General features: G+C 36.6%; 1 protein-coding gene across 1 annotated transcript; it reads left to right on the top strand.

Moving 5' to 3' along the window:
* Positions 1–1412: 1412 nt before the first annotated feature.
* Positions 1413–19763, top strand: LOC139137190 (neuralized-like protein 4). Its single transcript, XM_070705167.1, has 9 exons — positions 1413–1451; positions 1805–2019; positions 3691–3843; positions 6375–6594; positions 13015–13099; positions 15404–15573; positions 16968–17084; positions 17630–17766; positions 19682–19763. The coding sequence occupies exons 2-8, from the start codon at positions 1930–1932 to the stop codon at positions 17743–17745; spliced, it is 951 nt and encodes a 316-aa protein (XP_070561268.1). The 5' UTR covers positions 1413–1451; positions 1805–1929; the 3' UTR covers positions 17746–17766; positions 19682–19763.

Here is a 19763-nt window from a genome sequence, read left to right as displayed (position 1 = left end):
TAGAACGAAAGGAGAAATAAACGTTTTGTTGTTTTGGGAGGGCGCTGTTCAGAAATGTGATTGTGAAGTACAAAGGTTATAGGGTCAGTCAAGGCATTTTCACCAGACTAGCATTTCACTTGCTCAAAATAATTGTATTTCCATTTAATTCAATGAATTGTACTTCAAACTTGGTAGACTATACGCTTTTTTTCAGAGAAACTTTCCCTCTAAGAGGGTTTTTTAATCTTTCCTTTTTTAGTCTCAAAAGAACTGAGTCTCGTGCTTAGCCGTAGCGGGAAATTTAGGTTTCAAATTTACATTAATGTTCCATTTATACAATTTGTGTACTTCTCTTTCGACCAGTGTAAAACAGCAGGCGGAGATCAAAAAGATTCTTATTTAGCTATAATATGAATTACAGGTTTTCAAAATGTATAGCCCATGTTATAGAGCTGTGTAGCGTAGCCACACATCGTGACGGTATATCAGTTGTATGGCTCAGTTATCGTTAGATAGTTAGATATTGGTAGCAGTTGGAGAAGAAACATAACTTATGTAATGGCACGGCTCTAGCATGCATTGACGTCACATAAAGCGTCATGGTCCACACTAAACAGTTTGCAGTGTTTGTTTAGCACGAACGTCCAAATAAGTGTTTACCGCTCAATGTCGTGTAATAATTGTCGACGTCCTGTTTTGTTTCTGTGTTATTCAATTAATTATAATATTTCACCTCCGTTAATCCAAGCCTCGAAGATGCTGTCCTGGCCGCCAAGTTCCGCCGGACCTCTGTCCCCTAACGAAGAAACCCTGGACGCTGCTTTTGGCTTTTGAATGGCATTAGATCAGGCTGGGTGTCCCGCACTAGCAAAGTCCCCAATTCATGTTAGACAGTGGGAAAAGGGATTATATTAAGTCACATTAGCTGTATCTCTCTACAGTTTGCTTACCATCCTATCTTCGGAGAGACGTTTTTAATTCCCTTTATTAAGCAATATTGACTTAAAAAATGTAACTATTTCAACCCTTGGTAATGGGTTTGGTCGATTCTATATTCAAGCGCTTACACGTGTGAATGGGGCAGTCATATTTTGAGTTGCAACTCGTAAGCTATTTCGTTGAGAAAATCTTCGTGTGTGTGCTTCTCTCCAAAGTTTGAAAAACGTTATGTTCAAATTTCAGTGAGAATTTTGACATAAGTTACATATAATTTCAAACCATCCTATCAAATACAATGTAAAAAGACAGCAACTAAGGGGCTTTTCAAATTTAATATCGTTTCAGAGTGCGAAGACGAGAAAGTGATGGAAACCTGTGCATTTGTGGAGACCCTAGTGTGTAGTCTCCCTGAAATGGAAGCCGAAGAAGCCAAGGACGTGCTCGATGCAATAAATGCGGCTATCCGCAAAAATTCTTTGGAAATGCGATGGTCATTGCGGAACGCATTGCTGGCGTTGATGGTTGCTTGGGTTAGTATCGCTGACGTGATCCATTGCCATTCTAAATCGTACATCGAAAATGACGTCATGATTTTGAAATATAATAAGTTGAAATTAACAAAAAAAAGTAAACAAAAAGAGAAAAATGTATACTTTCATTTTTTTCTTATACTTTCGTATTTTTGTATTTGCATTTTGAAAACCACGAAATTAGCACCCATATGTAAAAACACTGGTCATAATATCTACTTATTGGACAAACGATAAACTGGCACCATCCTAAAATGCTCAAAGACCATGCGCATGTTTATAAAAATATGCGTGTAAATGTACCGTTGGTAATGGCTATATTCAATGGTTTGAAATAATATTGTTACCCCCAGACATCCTGAAGAACTTGGCTCTTACTTTCTACGTAAATGGTGACGACAATCTTTACCTTGACGACCAAAGGTGGGAAAGCCTTAACTCTGTGAATTCTGTGATATGGAACTGTTCGGGCGCCAGCATGCGATTTGCATCTGCCGCAGGGGATGCTGGGTTCGTGAAGTTTCTACTCGACATCTGCCAACAACATAAACGTAATTTGAAAGACAAGGTAAGATATCACCGTGTGATATTTGAAAACACCATAAATGATTTCAACTTTTCCAGAGTTAATTTAATTTTGATTTCTAACAACTTGTTGTTTTACCGAATACTTTCGTCATCACACTGTCAGTGAGACTATCAAGACGCCTGTGAGCTGTATCTCTTTCCATCTTATTGACATCAAAATATCTTGAATTTGTCGCAATCATTCATGGCACTTTAACTGCATTAAAACAACATAATAAGGTGGAGTATTATAGGAAAGCGCACAAAGGCAAAACAGCAAGGTCGTTCCTGGTCATCGCACGTATACTCGAAAGTCTTCATGTATTTTCCCCCATTTTATGTGGAGCAGTTTTTTTATACAAACTACCTCTTCCCTTATGTATTAAAATGGCCAAAATTCAATGCAACACAATAAAGACCAAGTGCCAAACTCGCCGGGATGTTTATTCGGGCGCCCCCCCCCCCCAATCGATCTAACCGGACTCATTGACGACGATTTCGTGTTCACTATATGATTGCAAAGCAGATTGACTGACAGGATATTTAAAAAAAAAAACTCAGAAAAAATAATGCGTGTCAGCACCCCATTTTGTAAAGAAGCATGACCAGAGTAGTTTTCATGATCAACAGATGCCCAGTTTCCCGCCTTTTAAAGACTGGTCAAATTAAAAACAAAAAACAAAAAACCACATAAACAAGCAACAGAGAATACAACTGCCTAAGGGGAACATAAAGCACTATGTATTCCAATGGATGACAAAATTTGTCGTGTGAATTTCCAAATGCATAGACGTGTGCATGCACTTTATCCAACGCTTCGTTGTACATCTACATCAAGACCGTTTTACTAATTGTTTTACCAATTGTACACTGTACTCACAGAACATATTTAAGACAAATTCAACAAGTACTGTGTGGAAGGCAGCACAAAGTGAAGTCAGCGATAGTTATCGCAATTTCCAGTAAACTTCAAACGTCCCGATCGTGTTTATTTGCATTAATTTCTTGTGTGTTTTTTTGTTTTGTTTTTGTTTTGTTTTTGTTTTTCAGCTTTTTTTTTTCAATTTGACCAGTCTCTAAATGGCGGATAATGTATAATTATAGTGAATATCAATAATGACTTGCAATAGTACGTTCAGTGTGCCAGGATGCTAAGAGTTTGTGATAATTTAGTTCATACATTTTTTTAAATCTTTCTCATATATGACACTAAAGACAATATTTGAAACTGTCAGAAACATACCGGGAACTATCTCTGTCTCTGTCTGTCTGTCTATCTGTTCACCAGTTATTTGGAAAATTCTTCCGGTTTTTTGTGAGTCTGTCACCATCCCGGGGTCACAAACAACGTGCAACGTTATGCAAAATCATGACAATGCTGTCGTCTTCCCCGTACTCTGACCTGCTTACTTTTTTAGTTCCGGTTCGTATGTTATTCATCGTGCCGTTGGATAATATTTTGCGAGTGGAACGAAGGTTATTTATAACCCTATCAGAGGTTGTGTATTATATACTGCAGAGTGTGGGACGGTTTCTGAGAGTGTGGGATCGATTTTTCCCACACCATCGATCTCACACTCCCAGTGGCCAGGAAAGTGAGAATGCTTTATTCAGAGAGCCTTTTGCTCACGAATGATCTAATTGTTGTTTTTCGTCACTTTCTAATTTAAAGTTGGTGTCCCTTGCCGATCTGGTTTGCGAATACCAAGGAAAATCGCCGATCAGTTCGGAGCTTGAGTTGGACGAAAGCCAACAGTCTTCTGAATTGCAGGAACAATTTGTTCAAGATGAAACCGAAGACGATACAGTGACCGAAGCCAAAGTCGTGAGTTGAGATAAATAATTTTGTATTCCCCTGCCGTGCTTTGTTGTGCTAATGACACAGATTTGAAATGCAGCGAAATTATTCCAAAAGACAGTCGTAATATATTGAACAACATCAGTTCGTTATCACTCCAAATTTGGAGTATTGTTGGCAGTCGTACTTGCGATGACCCGTTGAACTTTGTCAGTGCGCGTACTCAGTAGCTAGTTGTCGATGGCCGATGAGGTCAAGACGAGGTCACGCACAGGCTGCTGACAGCTTCAGCTGAGCTGGCAAGATCAAGTACAGCATTTCATCAACGTCGATGACACTTAATGCTTAGCAAGTTTTTTTTTTTTTTGTTTTTTTTTTTTTTTTTTGCACAGCATTAATATTTGGTCAACGCTATCTTAATTCATGTTTTCAACTTTTTGTGACGAAATAAATCGCGATACACACTCCGCGGGAACATTTACTCGTGCCCGCAAGACCTATTGTAGCTTTTTGTCCGAGTGCCAGTCGTAAATCGACAGCGTTAACACGTCAGTGGCGTACTGTTGTCGGATTCTGAGGCTGTTTCGTTTATATCCGATTCAGGCTGATAATTCAGCTATTTTCTTTTCCTTATACATTCTGCATACGCAATACCCAATTTGACTTCTAATCTAATGAGTACCTTAGAATCTCTTGGGCAGTCAATGTAGGCTATTTCGATTCTTTAGAACATAAACATGCTTTACATTTCGGGCATTCAGAAAGACACAATAATATTTACGGGGGGCATTCATACATACTTGGGGTTGAAGAAAGCGCAATGCAATGTTGACATGGGTAACTAAGACAATATAGGAAAACTAAGTATTCATGGATTTATTACATGAACTATGTATTTTAAAAAAGACTTGTATTATCTAGTTTCTCATATGTTTAATAAAAAACTTATAGTCATTAATATATGCAGCTGATCATTGGTAGACTTTTTCCTCGATTCGGTATGTTGTTCAGCTTCATCTCGTGGGATAGCAAGATGCATATGCATAGTAGAAAGTGAAATAAACAATCAGAAAGTCAAAACTCGGAGTTAAACATGAAAATCATAGAACCTAAATTCAATTGCCAAGCATGTTTCAAAAATGATTTTCATAAAATGGTTTAGTAAATTTGATATTACTGCTAGTATTTCAATTATTTGGTAATATTAAACTTCACAATTTGAAATTGTTTCAACATGATCGATAACAGATTCTTGCTGCCTATGAGCTGCTATCAAGAAAACCTTGTCCTGGGCAAAAGTCGCTTTCACGTTTTCGACATTATGCAAATGACGAACTGAACATGCGCAGTAATACTCTAGCAGGCCCTCCAAATTTGGAGTGATAACGAACTGTTAAAATTAAAAGTAGGGAAATAAACAGTGGAGAATAATTAGCCCTGAATATGCATTTGAATACTAGAGAACACACAAGAATACCTTTAAAAGGGGAAGTTGTCACGGTATGATTACATAGATTTTGGTAATCTTTATCCTATATATGAATTTATCAAGTTTAAGATGAACGGGCTGTGCTGTGAAAGCATAGGTGACAAACAAATGTACGTCCATAGTTGTGTGTATTCTGGTTTGTGTGGAAACTACACGGTATAATATAGAACTAACGGGCGACGCGCTGACCATTAACGGTTATTTGTGGCAAGGGCGAGAGGAAAGCCAAAAAGTAACGGGCGAGGCTTGCCGAGCCCATTAATTTAGCTTTCCTTGAGCCCGCGCCCATAAATAAACGTTAATGGTCAGAGTGGAGTCTGTTATTTCGATTATGTTATCAGCAAACCCAAGAAAACCGTCACAATTTCCGAAAATTTCAGGAGAGAACGACAACTGGCCCCAGAAACTGAGCAATACGCGACGCACTGTCACGCGCGCTGTAAAAATTGGCAAATCCGGAGATGTTTTCAGAAAAAAGTATCTCAACTTGACCTACATGTGCTCCATATTATTTTGTGATTGATTATTATTTACGTTTCAGCTGTAAAGTTACGATACTTTGAGTTGTTAATCTTATTATTCATATTCACGGGCATGTAAACAAACCATTACTGTGTATTTTTGGTCAGTCACGTTGTTCAGCTCGACCAATCAAAATGTGACGGGCAGGGCATAGTAATATAATTAAGCAATAAAGCACACCAAGCGACGGTATATCACGAGATTTTTATTAGTTCCCGACGTATATGCACAAGCGATAGCGAGTGCATATATGAAGTGAACTGGTCAAAAATTGAGTGGCATACCGTCTCTGGGTGTGATTTATTGCTATTATATCATAACAGCATATTGAAATTCTGGCGTCGAACGTCATAAACGGATTTTTGCTCAAGTTGACAGCTCGCGCGTATGCCAGCCATGGTATATGACCAATATACCACGGTTCTTTTCGTGTCTCGACCAATCAGATAGCAGTATTTTCACCATCAATATACTGGTATGACATAATAATAAATAATAATAAAATGCGATGATTGTTCTTTGACAAGACACTTCAATACGTTCACAGGAAACTTTGGAGGATCAGAACAATCTGCGTTTTCTAGCGGTCGGTGAACGGGCGGGCGTGAAGGATGGCGGACGAGTGGCGTACAGGATCGACTCGGAGTACGTAACAGCCGTCAACAGGGCGGTCTTTGTTACCGACAAACCTCTCATGACTGGAAAGCCTTTCGAAATCAAAATTGACAAGGCAGTCTCTGATAGTGTAGATGATTCGCTTGAATTCGGTGAGTATAGTACGGAGTATAGTATCGGAATAGTGCTCCCTCGAATGGTTCGGCTGCTTTTATGAGGACGGGGAATCAATAAGCGAAATTTCCAATGGTATTCCGTGCCACAGCGTTACCTTCATGATTCCATTCTGAATGACATATCCCCGCATGTTATGGTGCAACTGTATTAGTCCGTGGGCTGGAGGTGTCCACCGTGCACCCACAAACCAACTACATGGGCAGTTTTTGTTCTTTAGGGTCTGCTGTACTACAAAAAAGATATTAACGTAACATTCGATATTTTTGGATGCACTGGTTTTTGATTTGTATGTACCAAGAAAAATGGCGAAAATGGGTAGAAGATAAGGGGTACTCTATCCTCTTCTAAATTAAGTAAACAGAACATGAAATAACACAAACCCTACATTTTTGGAAACCTCAGATACTGCTCTTTATTAGAAATACTAATTTTTTAGCAAACTAAATTTATGAACATAGAATAGGACCACTTTAAATGAATTTTTTGACAATTTTGAAATTTGTTACCCCAAATACCATGTAACAATTGTGATTTACTTTTTCATTAAGCAAAATTTGACAGCGTTTTGTGACTAAATTATTTATTCGTACACATTAAACAAGAAAAAAAGTGTTAACATTAAATATTTAAGAATGCAGTACTTCTGTGGAGTCAATTTTTAATTGTGTGTATAGGTATGGGGTGAGCAAAACCTAGGGGTAAGGGGTACAACATTCTTTCCTGGATGAAGTAACTGGCCTAAAATGCCATATACCTTATAGTTTTAGAAGCTTAGATGCATGACTTATACATCAATTTTGAGTGAAATCTCCCAAGGCAATGCTGTGCTACAGCATGAAAAAATTGAAATGAAATAAAAATAGCCATATTTTGATATGCCACATACAAAATAAATCAACATGCTTATTATATATTTGTAGCCTAGGATTACGTCCTTGTATCAACTTTGCAGAAAAGGGGTTGTAGAATAGCTTTGTGATGGCACCATATATGAAACCAGATGTGAACTTAATGTGCTCAAGTGTTTTACAACAGTTCATTAATAGTAGTACGCTTCACAAAATAATCAGATATCTGTTACATCATTATATGTAGCACGTTTCATCAATTTCGCACAGTACTCTCAGCGTTAATCACTATTTACAAAACTTTAGTTAGTATGCAAATGAGCTGTTTATTCGCTTGATACTGCCCAATGCTTTAAGGAACAATTATATATCTATCAGATCAACCTTTGAGGCACGTTTCAACAAATTTAATGGTGTAATTTCGAAGTGATATCACTGTCTGCAAAGTTCATTTAATATGCAAATGTACCCTAAATTAACTTGACACCGCTCATGTTTCAGAGAATAATTATATATTAATCGCATCAATATCTGTAGCAGGTTTCACCAAGTTTGGTGCCGCAATTTTAGAGTTATATAACTAATTACAAAGTTCATTAAATATGTAAATGAACACTTCATTAACTTCACACTACTAAATGCTTTACAACACAATCAGATATCTGTCGGATCAGTATCTACAGTAGATTTTATCAACTTTTATGCATTTTTTCCGGAGTTATATGACTAATTACAAAATTTCATAAAATATGCAAATGAGCTTTTTATTAACTCGACACTGCCCATTTCTTCTCAGTACAATTAGACATCTATCAGATTAACATATGTAGCACAGAATAATCAAATTTAATGCTGTAATTTTGGAGTAATATCACCAAGTATTAAGTTCATTGAATATGCAAACGAACCCTTAATTAACATAACACTGCTCAATGTTTCAGAGAATAATTATATATTTATCAGATGTATATCTGTAGCACGTTTCACCAAATTTGGTGCCGTAATTTCAGAGTCATGTACTCAATAAGAAAGTTCATTAATATGTAAATTAACCTTAATTAAGTTCACACTACTAAATGCTTTACAATTCAGTCAGATATCTGTCGGATCAGTTTTTATGGCAGATTTCATCAAATTATGTGCATTTATTTCGGACTTATATGACTAGTAACAAATTTCATAAAATATGCATTACTTGACACCGGCCAATGCTTCTCAGTACAATTAGATATTTATCAGATCAATATCCGTAGCAGGTTTCATGGCATTGGGTGCCGCAATTTCAGAGTAATATACTTAAAGTTCATTAAGTATGTAAATGAATCTTAATTACCTTCACACTACTAAATGCTTTGCACCACAGATATCTGTCAGATCAGTATTTGCAGCAGATTTCATCAAATTTGATGGAGTTTTTTCGGAGTTATATGACAATGACAAAAACTTATAAAATATGCAAATGAGCTATTTATTTGCTTGACACTGCCCAATGATTCTCCGTACAATTAGATATGTATCAGATCAATATTTGTTGCGTGTATCATGAATTTGGTGCAGGAACTCCAGAGTTATGTCAATAACTACAGAAGTTCATTAAATATGCAAAATAGCAGGTAATAGACATGACACTTACAGTATCATCATACTGTTATGAGATTGTCATTTGTGAAAAGTTTCATGAAATTTTGTGCAGTATTTCTTGATATATGTGAAACCTGTCATCACTGCCTCTATAGGAAACCATTATATGAAAAAAAGTTTTATTGCATAACGTCATTAATATGCAAACCCGACCAACCGAAATCTAATCAGTTCTTGCAAGTGGCATATGGTACCTGTCTACCAATCTGAATTGAATCTGTTCAGGCGTTTTTGAGTTATCGTGTAACACACACTCACACACACGGACAGACAGACAGACATCACTATTACATTAGCTCGCGTGCGTGAACATGTGACCTAAAAATGATATGTCATAACTTCATTAATATGCAAGCCATGCCGACCAAAATCTAATCAGTTCTTGCAATTAGGATATGGTACATGTGTACCAAATTTGACTTGAATCTGTTCAGGCGTTTTTGAGTTATCGTGTAAACAGACAGACAGACAAACACACACACACACACACACACACACACACACACACACACTCAAATACACAGGACAGACAACAGACATCGCTATGAAATTACCTCACGTATGTGAACACGTGAGCTAAAATGACGTCAATGGCTGCTGTAGTGTTATACCGAGATCATATCACGAAGAAATCCAATGGCGTATATATAACACAGGCGTATGTCCTAGTAATAAGGGAGCGTTCAATTATCATAGCCGGAGTTGGCCAGCAAATTCTTAAAACGCCTTCGTCAAAATTCTAGAACCCTACACCCTCAGAAAAAATGTTGATGACCCAAGAAGATATAACAATATTATAATATTAAAATTATGATGCCGGCCTCAACTAAATGCTATTGCAAGAGGAAATTTTGATATTTTGATATTTAATTAGTTTGAGCTGTTTTGGTGGTTTTTCTTACATGTATCAAATACTTCCTCTGGCATTTTGAAATACCCAGTAGTGTAAATGCATCTTTTCAGTGTGTCATGTTAGTGTTTTAAACTAAATATTGGAGGCCTGGACTCCAATTTGATATACAGTTACTTGCAACAAGTGAGTATAGGGTATTTTAATACTCTGTGGGAAATACACCTATATACTGTTGAGGACGCATCCACAAAACCTGAAAATCAATAGTCAAAAGTTACAGTTACAAGGCCTTTAAGTATACACATGTTGCAAGCGGAATTTGGTGCGGAATTACAGCATACATTTATAGACAGTAGAAGTAAATTCGATTCCTAACAATATAATGGCCGCTAACTGTCCATACAGTTCGTTTCGACAAAAACATCTATGTTGCGAGTAGTATGGGCGCATTTATCAGTAAGCCTATGCCACGTAGCTTTATTGATCTCAAATATTCACTATGAGACGGTTGATATTGAAACACATAAAAAACATACTTTAGTGAATTTATCTGAAATACGTCTTACTTTAAAGCCCCAATAGCTGCAAATATTTAATAAACCGATCTCAAAATATCCTTAGTTTTCCAAGAGGTTTCTTTGAATAAGACCCATTAGAGACTAAAACAGTGTATAACGTTGCCATGAATGTCGTGAGTGGCATGTAAATTCAAAGGTTTTAACGTCATTTTAGATTTCCCGCCATTTTCAAAACTTGTCATGTGACAGAGAAGAGAAAAATTACAACAACAAAATGTTAGCCACCGTGTGATGCATTCAAGTAAATGGCATCATACTTGTTTCTGTTATGATCACGATGTATATGTGCAGGAAAATACTGTTTTTTTGTAATTTCCCGTGGGGGCGCCATTTTATGGGTGCGGCACCCATTTATTATTAAACCTGTTAAAACGTGTAGGCATGGTCCAAATCAGCGAGCAGTGATACTTCAATACACGTCCTTCAGCAAGTACATTTAAACGAACCAACTCTGGTTTGAAAATAAAATCATGAAAATAATGCATAAAATTAGCAGCTATTGGGGCTTTAAAGGGACAAAGTAGGCCATTTTTCAAGAATTCTGTTTGATACGAGATACTACTTACATTGTTTGACATGTTGAAAGATACTGAATGAATGGGTGACCAAGAATATATTCGACCCGGGTTTTAGACACGATACATGAAACTATTGCGAAAATTAATTAATGGTCATTACTATTAATTTATCTTCGCCTGGTTTCATTGACTTTGTCTAAATCCGGGGGTCGATATGTGCACGGTCACTCATTTATCCAGTATCTTTCAACATGTCAAACAATGTAAGTAGTATGTTGCATCAAATAAAATTCATGAAAAATGGCCGACTTTGTCCCTTTAAGGTACTTCAAATATGGAGCAAAATAATTTGAGTCAATAGTGAAATGTTTTGTGCAATATTGACCGTTGTACAGGGTGTAGGCGTGTCTCTAAGGTAAATCCTACACAGAATTTGATCAGAAGCTGTTGATATTGGAATCTTAAATAGATATAGTTTAATTTCTATTTTCCGGAACAGACCTTACTTAGATATAGACCCCCACGGAGTGATTCTAATCTAGTAATAATCGCATGCTATAGTGTGTCATAGGGCATTTAATGTACAAGGTAAAGGCTAAGTAATGTCTCACACATAAAAACAGTGACTAAACTTTTTATATGAATGTTATAGAATTTGAAACTGCGTTTAAATATGGTGCAATAAATGTTTTATATTAATGAAATCTGTCTTTTATTAAGATCCTTCATGGAGTAAAAATAAGTTGTGTAAAAATTATTGTGGGAATCTCCCAGAAAAGGCTGCGGAGTGACAGACTTAACTGCTAGTACACCGGAATTTGTCCACTTAACCCTTTGAGCGCCAAAGTCAATTTTTGTCACCTTTATAAAATATATCCTAGTCATTTTTTTCAGATTTTCGCCAAAACTTTGATAAAAAACTATCGCCCATGTAATGTAATTTCCATTTGCTCCAATATTATCAAAACAATTTTGGAAAAGTTCACACAAATTGGTATAATGTTGAACTACAATTTTGTTGGGAGAAATTAGAGCACTCAAAGGGTTAAGTAACAAGCAACATCAACGAATAAGTCTGACTTTCAGAATATTGCATATACACCTGCGGTTTGTTAAATTACAAATTTAATTATTTTAGTTATTTTAATTATTTAAATATGAGAGTTGATATTAAGGTTCCAAGACAAGAAATTTGACCTTTTTAATCTAACATTCTCTAACAGTTAATAAGCTCAGACCCCCCTAATGTATACATTTTCTGAAAGCCTAGATATACGGGAACATTTTGGTAACCACAGTGTCACCATTGTTTACATAACTATCACGTGACAAGGTAATTTGCATAACCTTTCAAAAATCGGTTTTCCCTATGTTTTGTCTCAATACTTCAAAATATCTGACTCAAACTTGCTGGAATGCAAGCTGTCACAACGCTCTTCCAAAGTGTGTCTCAGATTTTTTATATCTTGCTTAGTTTTTTGGAGCACAATTTTAAAGAAATCACTACGGTTAAATTCACTGCTCTGGAAGTTTTTCTGGCATAAAAACTGTTTTAGAAGGTTTAAAAAAATTCTGAGACACACTTTTAAAGACCCTTAGAACAGCTTGCACTCACACAAATTTCAGCCACATATCTTAAAGCATTGAAACAAAACATAGGGAAAACCGATTTTTGAAAGGTTATGCAAATTACCTGTCACGTGATAGCTATGTCAACATGGTGACACTATGGTACTCAAAATGTTTCCCTATATCTACGCTTTCTGAAAATATATAATTTACGGGGTTCTGAGCTTATTAAACACTAGAGAATTGTTAGTTTAAAATGGTCAATTTCTTGTCTTGGAACCTTAAGAAAATAGTTTTGAAATAGATTTGCGATTAGTCATTTACTTCGTCTTATTTCATTATAGTATCTCAAACATATTATGTATTCTTTCATTTTACTCTGTGCTAGGTGTCACGATCTACAAAGAATTTCCAAAGGACGTTGTTTATCATGGTGAAGGTTATGGAAAGGGCTCCGGATTTTGGTTCTTAAGGCAAGTTCCCTTCGAATTCATATGTTAGTTTGCAATAAGATTGCAGTCTGAGAGTAATATAAAACAGCTTTGCCATTCATGAAACCAAGAATTAATCTTGTTTTCTCTGGCTGCCCCACTCGAGTACAATAAAATTGTTATCCCCTGTTGACCCCTGGATTGTATAGCAATTCAGAGTAAGACCAAAGTAAGTAAATTCTTTGTTTTGCGTCTACTCAAATTCCAAAAGGGACGCAGGTAAGCGATAAAAAAATACACAAAATTAATTTGTCTCTCTTGGACAAATTTTCTCAAACAACATGAATAATCATGTTATGTTGTGATACACTGTATGATCTCTGTGTGCACTTTCATGACGAATGGATCAAAATAAACAGTCATTCGTCGACGTTTGCCTTATTCTCTTTTGGTTTTAGATTTATTTCATGTGCGTTCAATGTGTCCACATGTCAATACCATTGCACAGCACCTTAACGGCCTAATCAAATTCAGAACCTAATTAAATTTGGGAACTTTGAGGAATTGGTACACATATTATGGTATACCCATTCCTCAAAGTATACAGTATCGCCGTTTTTTGTGCTCAAGTTCTTGCTATTAAAAGTGAAGTTACAGGACCATTGGCGCACAATAGGGGGATTACTGATGACGCAACCATTTGCATACACTGGGCGCTAGTTTTTAAATTCTCATAGCAAGCTTTTACCGTGTGATAAATTTGAGTAATCATGATAGGCATTTGCGTGACATATGCAAAAGGAGTCAAATGGTCGTACAGGGAACACATTTTGAAACATGTGCGTTCTCAAAAAAAAAACCCAAAAAAACTCGGAACATTTATTTTAGACTCAGGTTTAGTTTCTATATATTCACAGACATCATATGCAAGATTCAATGACAATAAACGCCTGAAACAAGGCAAAATTGTGGGATTCTGGGACCAAACACGGCATGTCTGATCAGTAGCGTGGCTTTTTTACATTTGCATAGATTTACGACAATCCGGCTTTTATAAGGGAAGTTCCTGTTTAATCATGTCATGGTCTCCAAGCTTATGCTGTAAAACGGTTTACATTGAAATTGGGTTATGTTTATGCTCTGAGAATTTTAATAGTTTTACTGAATGGTGTCTTTGTTTTTAAAGAAACACCAAACTGATCAGGTGACTTAAAGCCTCTGCATTCAATTTTAGAGAGATTGGGCATCAGAAAGAACAAGACCCTGGTGGTATTATCGACAAAAGTCTGCCCTGTAGCTTCCTCGGGACCATCCGTAAAACCAGCACCTTTCCTTTTCATCAATCAATGAAATCATTTCGAAATCGCCAGTCTCTACGGCCTCTCAGAGACTCTAGACCCAAATTTAGATGAATACTTCACATCTATTTTCCTTGCACTTTCAAATAGCAAATCAAAGGCATTTCGTGTACAGGAGTGATCACTGGTTTGTTTTTCTCTCAAATTTAATGACAAATGAACCAAATGTTTGGCACAACTGAAAGACAGATAAACTAGAATTGGCTTCAACACCTTTCGATTTTTCCGTCTGACGTACTCTCACCTGTACCATCACAGTCACCTGTGTTCTAAATTTCCGCGCCCCATAGACGTGTGTACATATGCCTGAGAAGAAGCCACTGAATCGCTGTCTGTTTAAGTCCTAATTGCTCGCAATCACCATGCCTCCAAGTTCCTGTGCAAAGTTTTCCTGTTTTGTAACTTTGATCCTAAACCATTGTTTTGTCACTTTCTGTTATCTGTACGACGATTATTTCTGTACTTTCATCGATTGTTTATTACGAAAGGCAAAGCCACTACTGACGGAGGTAACATGAGGCAGCGAGTATCGACTGAAGCAAATGAGAGGATACCGTTTAAACGTTACCGCATGGTTCCTTAGTAAAATCGACTGCCGTAAAGGAGTGTTTAGCTGCACGACTTGTTTTTACGACAGTTAGCGCCACCAACGGAGAAATTTCGAAAGGAATGTTTGTGTTTTTTCTCCAAAATCTCCAAAACCTAAGCGCGCGCGGACGCAAAACAAAGAATTGACTTTCTTTGGCCTAATGCAGGAGGACAAGGTGACTGGCTAGAGTGACGGATTAGTAAATGGACTTATGGCTCGTTTGATAGATTGATGGCTGGAAGGCTTGTTGGCTGGCTTGATGGTTTAGCGGCTTGATTCCTTGCTAGCGTTGTGACTAGACAGATGGCCGGAATAATGGAATGAGGCAGGAAGCTAGGATAGAAGGGTCGTATGTATAGCTACCTCAGAAATATCCATGACGATTTACATTCTTTGCAGGGGTTCTACTTTTATAAGAGATTTTAAAATTATTGGAGTTGATTACGATCTTAATTTGGAAAGGATATCATCAGGAGATCGCATCGCAATCGTCCAACTTCCCAACGGAACTCTTCACTATTACTGCAACGGAAAAGATTATGGAATGGCCTTCAGGAACATTCCTGAGGGTAGGTATTCAAATAATGTTAAACGAGGTGAAATTAAATCCAAAATGTGAATGAACTGTTCGGTTGTGTAGTATTTAAGCCCAGAACACGATTGGAACTAATTTGGGAAAATTGGATGAGAGTATTATTAGGAAAATATAACGAAATCGAAATTTTTACAGCTGAAATTTTACAAAATGATAGAATAGTGTAAAATTTGAAATATTGTTCTCATCGAACAAAACAATGAAAACACAACGATTATTGCATACCTCTTTCATCGGATTCATTTTCATGAAAAAAAGTTCATTTTTGTGTAAATGTACTAAAGAAATGAGACAAAATGCTTATAATTTCTCTACTTAACGACTTTTGAGTCAGGGCACTTTAGAATGCCCCTGACTTTTTCGTGAATTTAAGGCTTCATAAACATTAAATTGAGTCAGGGCACATTTTAAATGACCCTGACTGACTTAACTGTAAATCAATCGAAAAGCTTCATTTTGGTCGAGGAAAAGTGACAAACTGAGATTATTACTAGTGTTTCAGTAATGAAGAAACTACAGACAAACTCTCATATTTTCATTAAAATATGAATATTGTTCAAATGTTTTGAACAATATTGCATTAGATACTATCATGCACTGATTCTTACTCATAACATTTCAACAGCATCGTAAATTTTGAATAAAATTTTAAAATGGTAAGCAAATATGGTGTAATATTAGACAAATTTCTAAAATTCTTGAGAAATGTTGCCAATCCAATTATCCCAAATTAGTTCCAATCGTGTTCCAGTTATAGTGGGCCCGCTTCTGCAGTATGGTAGTCAGTGTTTTTGCCCGTAAATGTATGGATGTATATCAGTCTGTCTGTCTTTCTGTCTTTCTGTCTGTCTGTCTGTCTGTCTGTCTGTCTGTCTGTCTGTCTGTCTGTCTGTAAGTAAGTATGTATGTATGTATGTTAAAACATTATGTTATATAAATGTTTACGTTGAAATGTGACTAACGTATTTTCAAGTCTTGATATTCTAAAATGAACATGTCGTTTGGGTGCTTGTCAACATTATTTGCAAATCTGTGTAACTTTGTCCAGGAAGAACTTCCAATGTGTTTGGCTTTCACGAGAGTTTTCTGAATAATGTAAAATGAATACGATAACATATGTCAAAGATTTCACACGAGGTTCCATATGGACAAAGGTACACAAAGATCAGCTAGTCTTCTAGTTGTGTGCAAAGTCGAACATAAAAGCTTGTACGTATGTCAATCAGCAAACATTCAATCATGAACAACCATTTCTAAAATTATGCTATAAACTGTTTTCTATCGAGAGTGGGATTCTGTAAACAAATTAAAACATTAGGGCAAAGGTTTTGATGTCAATTTTCAAAATTCATTTTCAATTTATTGCAGATGTATACCCTCTGGTTGCTGTTACTGGCAAATGTCTGCAGGTGTCCATCGTCGACAAGCCGTCCGATATAGATGTGCAGCATGTACTGTCTGAACCGGCATACTTAGCACCTCTCGGTAAATTATATATTCAGAAACTTCAACGTTCAATTTTACTGTAAAACAGAACAGTGACCCTCGAGAGAAACGCGTCAAGGTACTTTGGCTTGCACAACAGAATGGTACAACGCGATGAATGTACCACTGAGAACACCGTATAAACGTTGGTTTTCCTCCTTTGTTCAAGACGATCAATGTTTATCGCAGGGTTTTAAATTCCAAATGATGGATTTGTCTGTTCATTTGCTAAGATATTGATTGATCATATTGTATTCAGTCTGATCATAGAATTCTGCGACATTGAATAGTAGTAAGAGTATACAAATCACAAACATATAGAGATAACATTATGTCACAAATATATACAGTCAGATCTTTTGAGAATCGTTTTGAATAAGCTATGAAAGAGTGAAGGAAACGAAAACGGTACGTCTCTGTACTGATTGTCCTAGCGACATTTGTTTATTCGGAAAACATATGCCTTTTTATGGCTGAGGGCCCTGTACCACCATGTACGTCCCTGTATGTCTGTGGTTGTACACTATGATATTATTCGATTCCAGAAACCTTTCAGTTTACGACAGTATGGGGCGAACGGAAACATTCACCCGCTCCCGTACTCCACGGGGGCATGACTTTTTGGATAAATCAAAAATTGCAGGGGCAACTCGACGAATGACATCAAGATTTGATCTCGATAGTAAGTAGTTTTCATATATCTTTTTGTCAGCCGTGTGTATCACTTTATACACCATTGTAATACAAGGTTGCTGGAACATCATGAAAATAAATATATAACACAACATTGCTGGTATGGTCGACAGCATATAAAATCGCCAAATTTTCCCCCGACCTCTTTAAATTTAAATGAAAGTTTTTTGATACAGTGATTTTTAGCTCCAATATATGCATATGTATACATGCAAATGGGAGGTATTCTTATAAGGTGAGAAATGCGTCTGTGTGTATGTATTTTTGTATGGCTGCATGTCCGTTAAGATCAAAAGCACGAAAACCGCAACACCAACAATCTTCATATTTGGTACTGAGAGGCATTCTAGGTTGGCAATGTGAATTTGTTCAAAATAAAATGTTTGTGTGAAAAATATGCAAATGAGATACAAAAAGTGAAAATCCGTGAAGATGTTGCAACTCAGGAACCATTGGCAGAATGTGTTGATATTTTGTGCGTAGGTAGGTAGCATTAATCCTTTGCACAAATGCCAATGTTACAGGGATATCTTTCATTTTGTATTTTTAAGATTTTTGGCGGGATTTTTTACCTACGGGAACTAATGTGGTGATTTAGTAAGCATTTGATATGGTAAACTGTATTTGGTTTTGAAAAACGGTAAAAATTCATTAGAAAACATAGATGAGGTGATTTTAGCAGGTTTGGTATCCAACAAATATATTCAATAATGTTTTCAATGTTTAAGAATATCAAGGTTGTAAATAGTTGACACACTTCCTGCCATCTGGTCATTGTATATCTCATGCAAAGATGGTCAATACAAAGGGGTGGACCATTTGATATCCTTGGGGGGGGGTCTTGGCAGAATTTGGAAAACACATTCTTAACAAATGTCAATAAAACAATTAGCCAGAGAAGGTTTGACAAAAAGAAAAGGTGAGAGAGTGGGAAAAAATAATGTACAATGGATCGGAAAAAAAGATAATGTACCTCATTATCTTCCACATACCACCTATTATCAAATTGTCCACCCCTGATGTTTTTTGCGCGCAATTAACCGTGCAGTGCATATTAGTTTAAGATGTCAAGTTAGGTAAGGATTTGAAAGGGATAGTCAAGTTTACCACAGTTAAATTTCTTAACTTTATCTTTTGTGTCATCATCCTTGTGTAATTGGTGAAGTTTGTAAGTTGTTCCAAATGTGCATGCACCAGTTGTACTGGAAGAAAACGATGTCTACTTTTCTCTCTAGGGTTTCTGAGTTAATGATTGTATGTTGAAATCTCTCCACGTATCTGGTGTATGGGCAGAATGTAAACATTGGTTGCATGTCATGTATTTCAGTCTTTGTCAAATACTGTTCATGAAAAATCAAAAACCAGTTTGCTGTGTGCTCGTGAAAGATAACATGTTATTCAATGCATAAACTGCCTAGCAGATTGATTGTCTTAAAAATTATCACAGATGTAGAAAAGGAAAAAGAAACTAATCAAACTGATGTAACATATTCACCCTGAATGCCTATTTTATCATTACATTCAGCTGTTTGTTATCACTCTCCATGGGCCAAGGCACACTTGGGGGCAATGACATCACTCTGTGCCAGTCTGTGTATGCCAGTCTGTATGTATGTATGTCCACGTTATTATTTGCTTGTTTTGATAACCATATGGGAGCGAACAGTGACATTATCACTATTTTCTTTCTCATAAACAACACAACTCCGCCTAAGAAGGACATTTTGAATCATCCTCTGAGTTTAAAGCCCAGCTTCCTCCGTTGCCGTTGTTCATCGAATTGAAGAGCCTGCATCCTATTTACTCCAATTGTCATCGTGAGAATAGCCAGTAATATGCTTTTGATCCTTTCCCATGACTTTTGTTTATTTCCCCCTTTTTCCACCTCTTTATTTTTCATAAAGCGACAGCAATGCTCGAGGACGGGTACAACGTCTCAGAGTGGAGGGAAAGCAAGTTACAGACAGAAAAAACATTTCGCAGAAG

The sequence above is a fragment of the Ptychodera flava genome, chromosome 7 (genome assembly GCF_041260155.1).
Source record: "Ptychodera flava strain L36383 chromosome 7, AS_Pfla_20210202, whole genome shotgun sequence".
NCBI classification, from domain to species: domain Eukaryota; kingdom Metazoa; phylum Hemichordata; class Enteropneusta; family Ptychoderidae; genus Ptychodera; species Ptychodera flava.
This window is presented reverse-complemented; position numbering and strand designations above follow the sequence as displayed.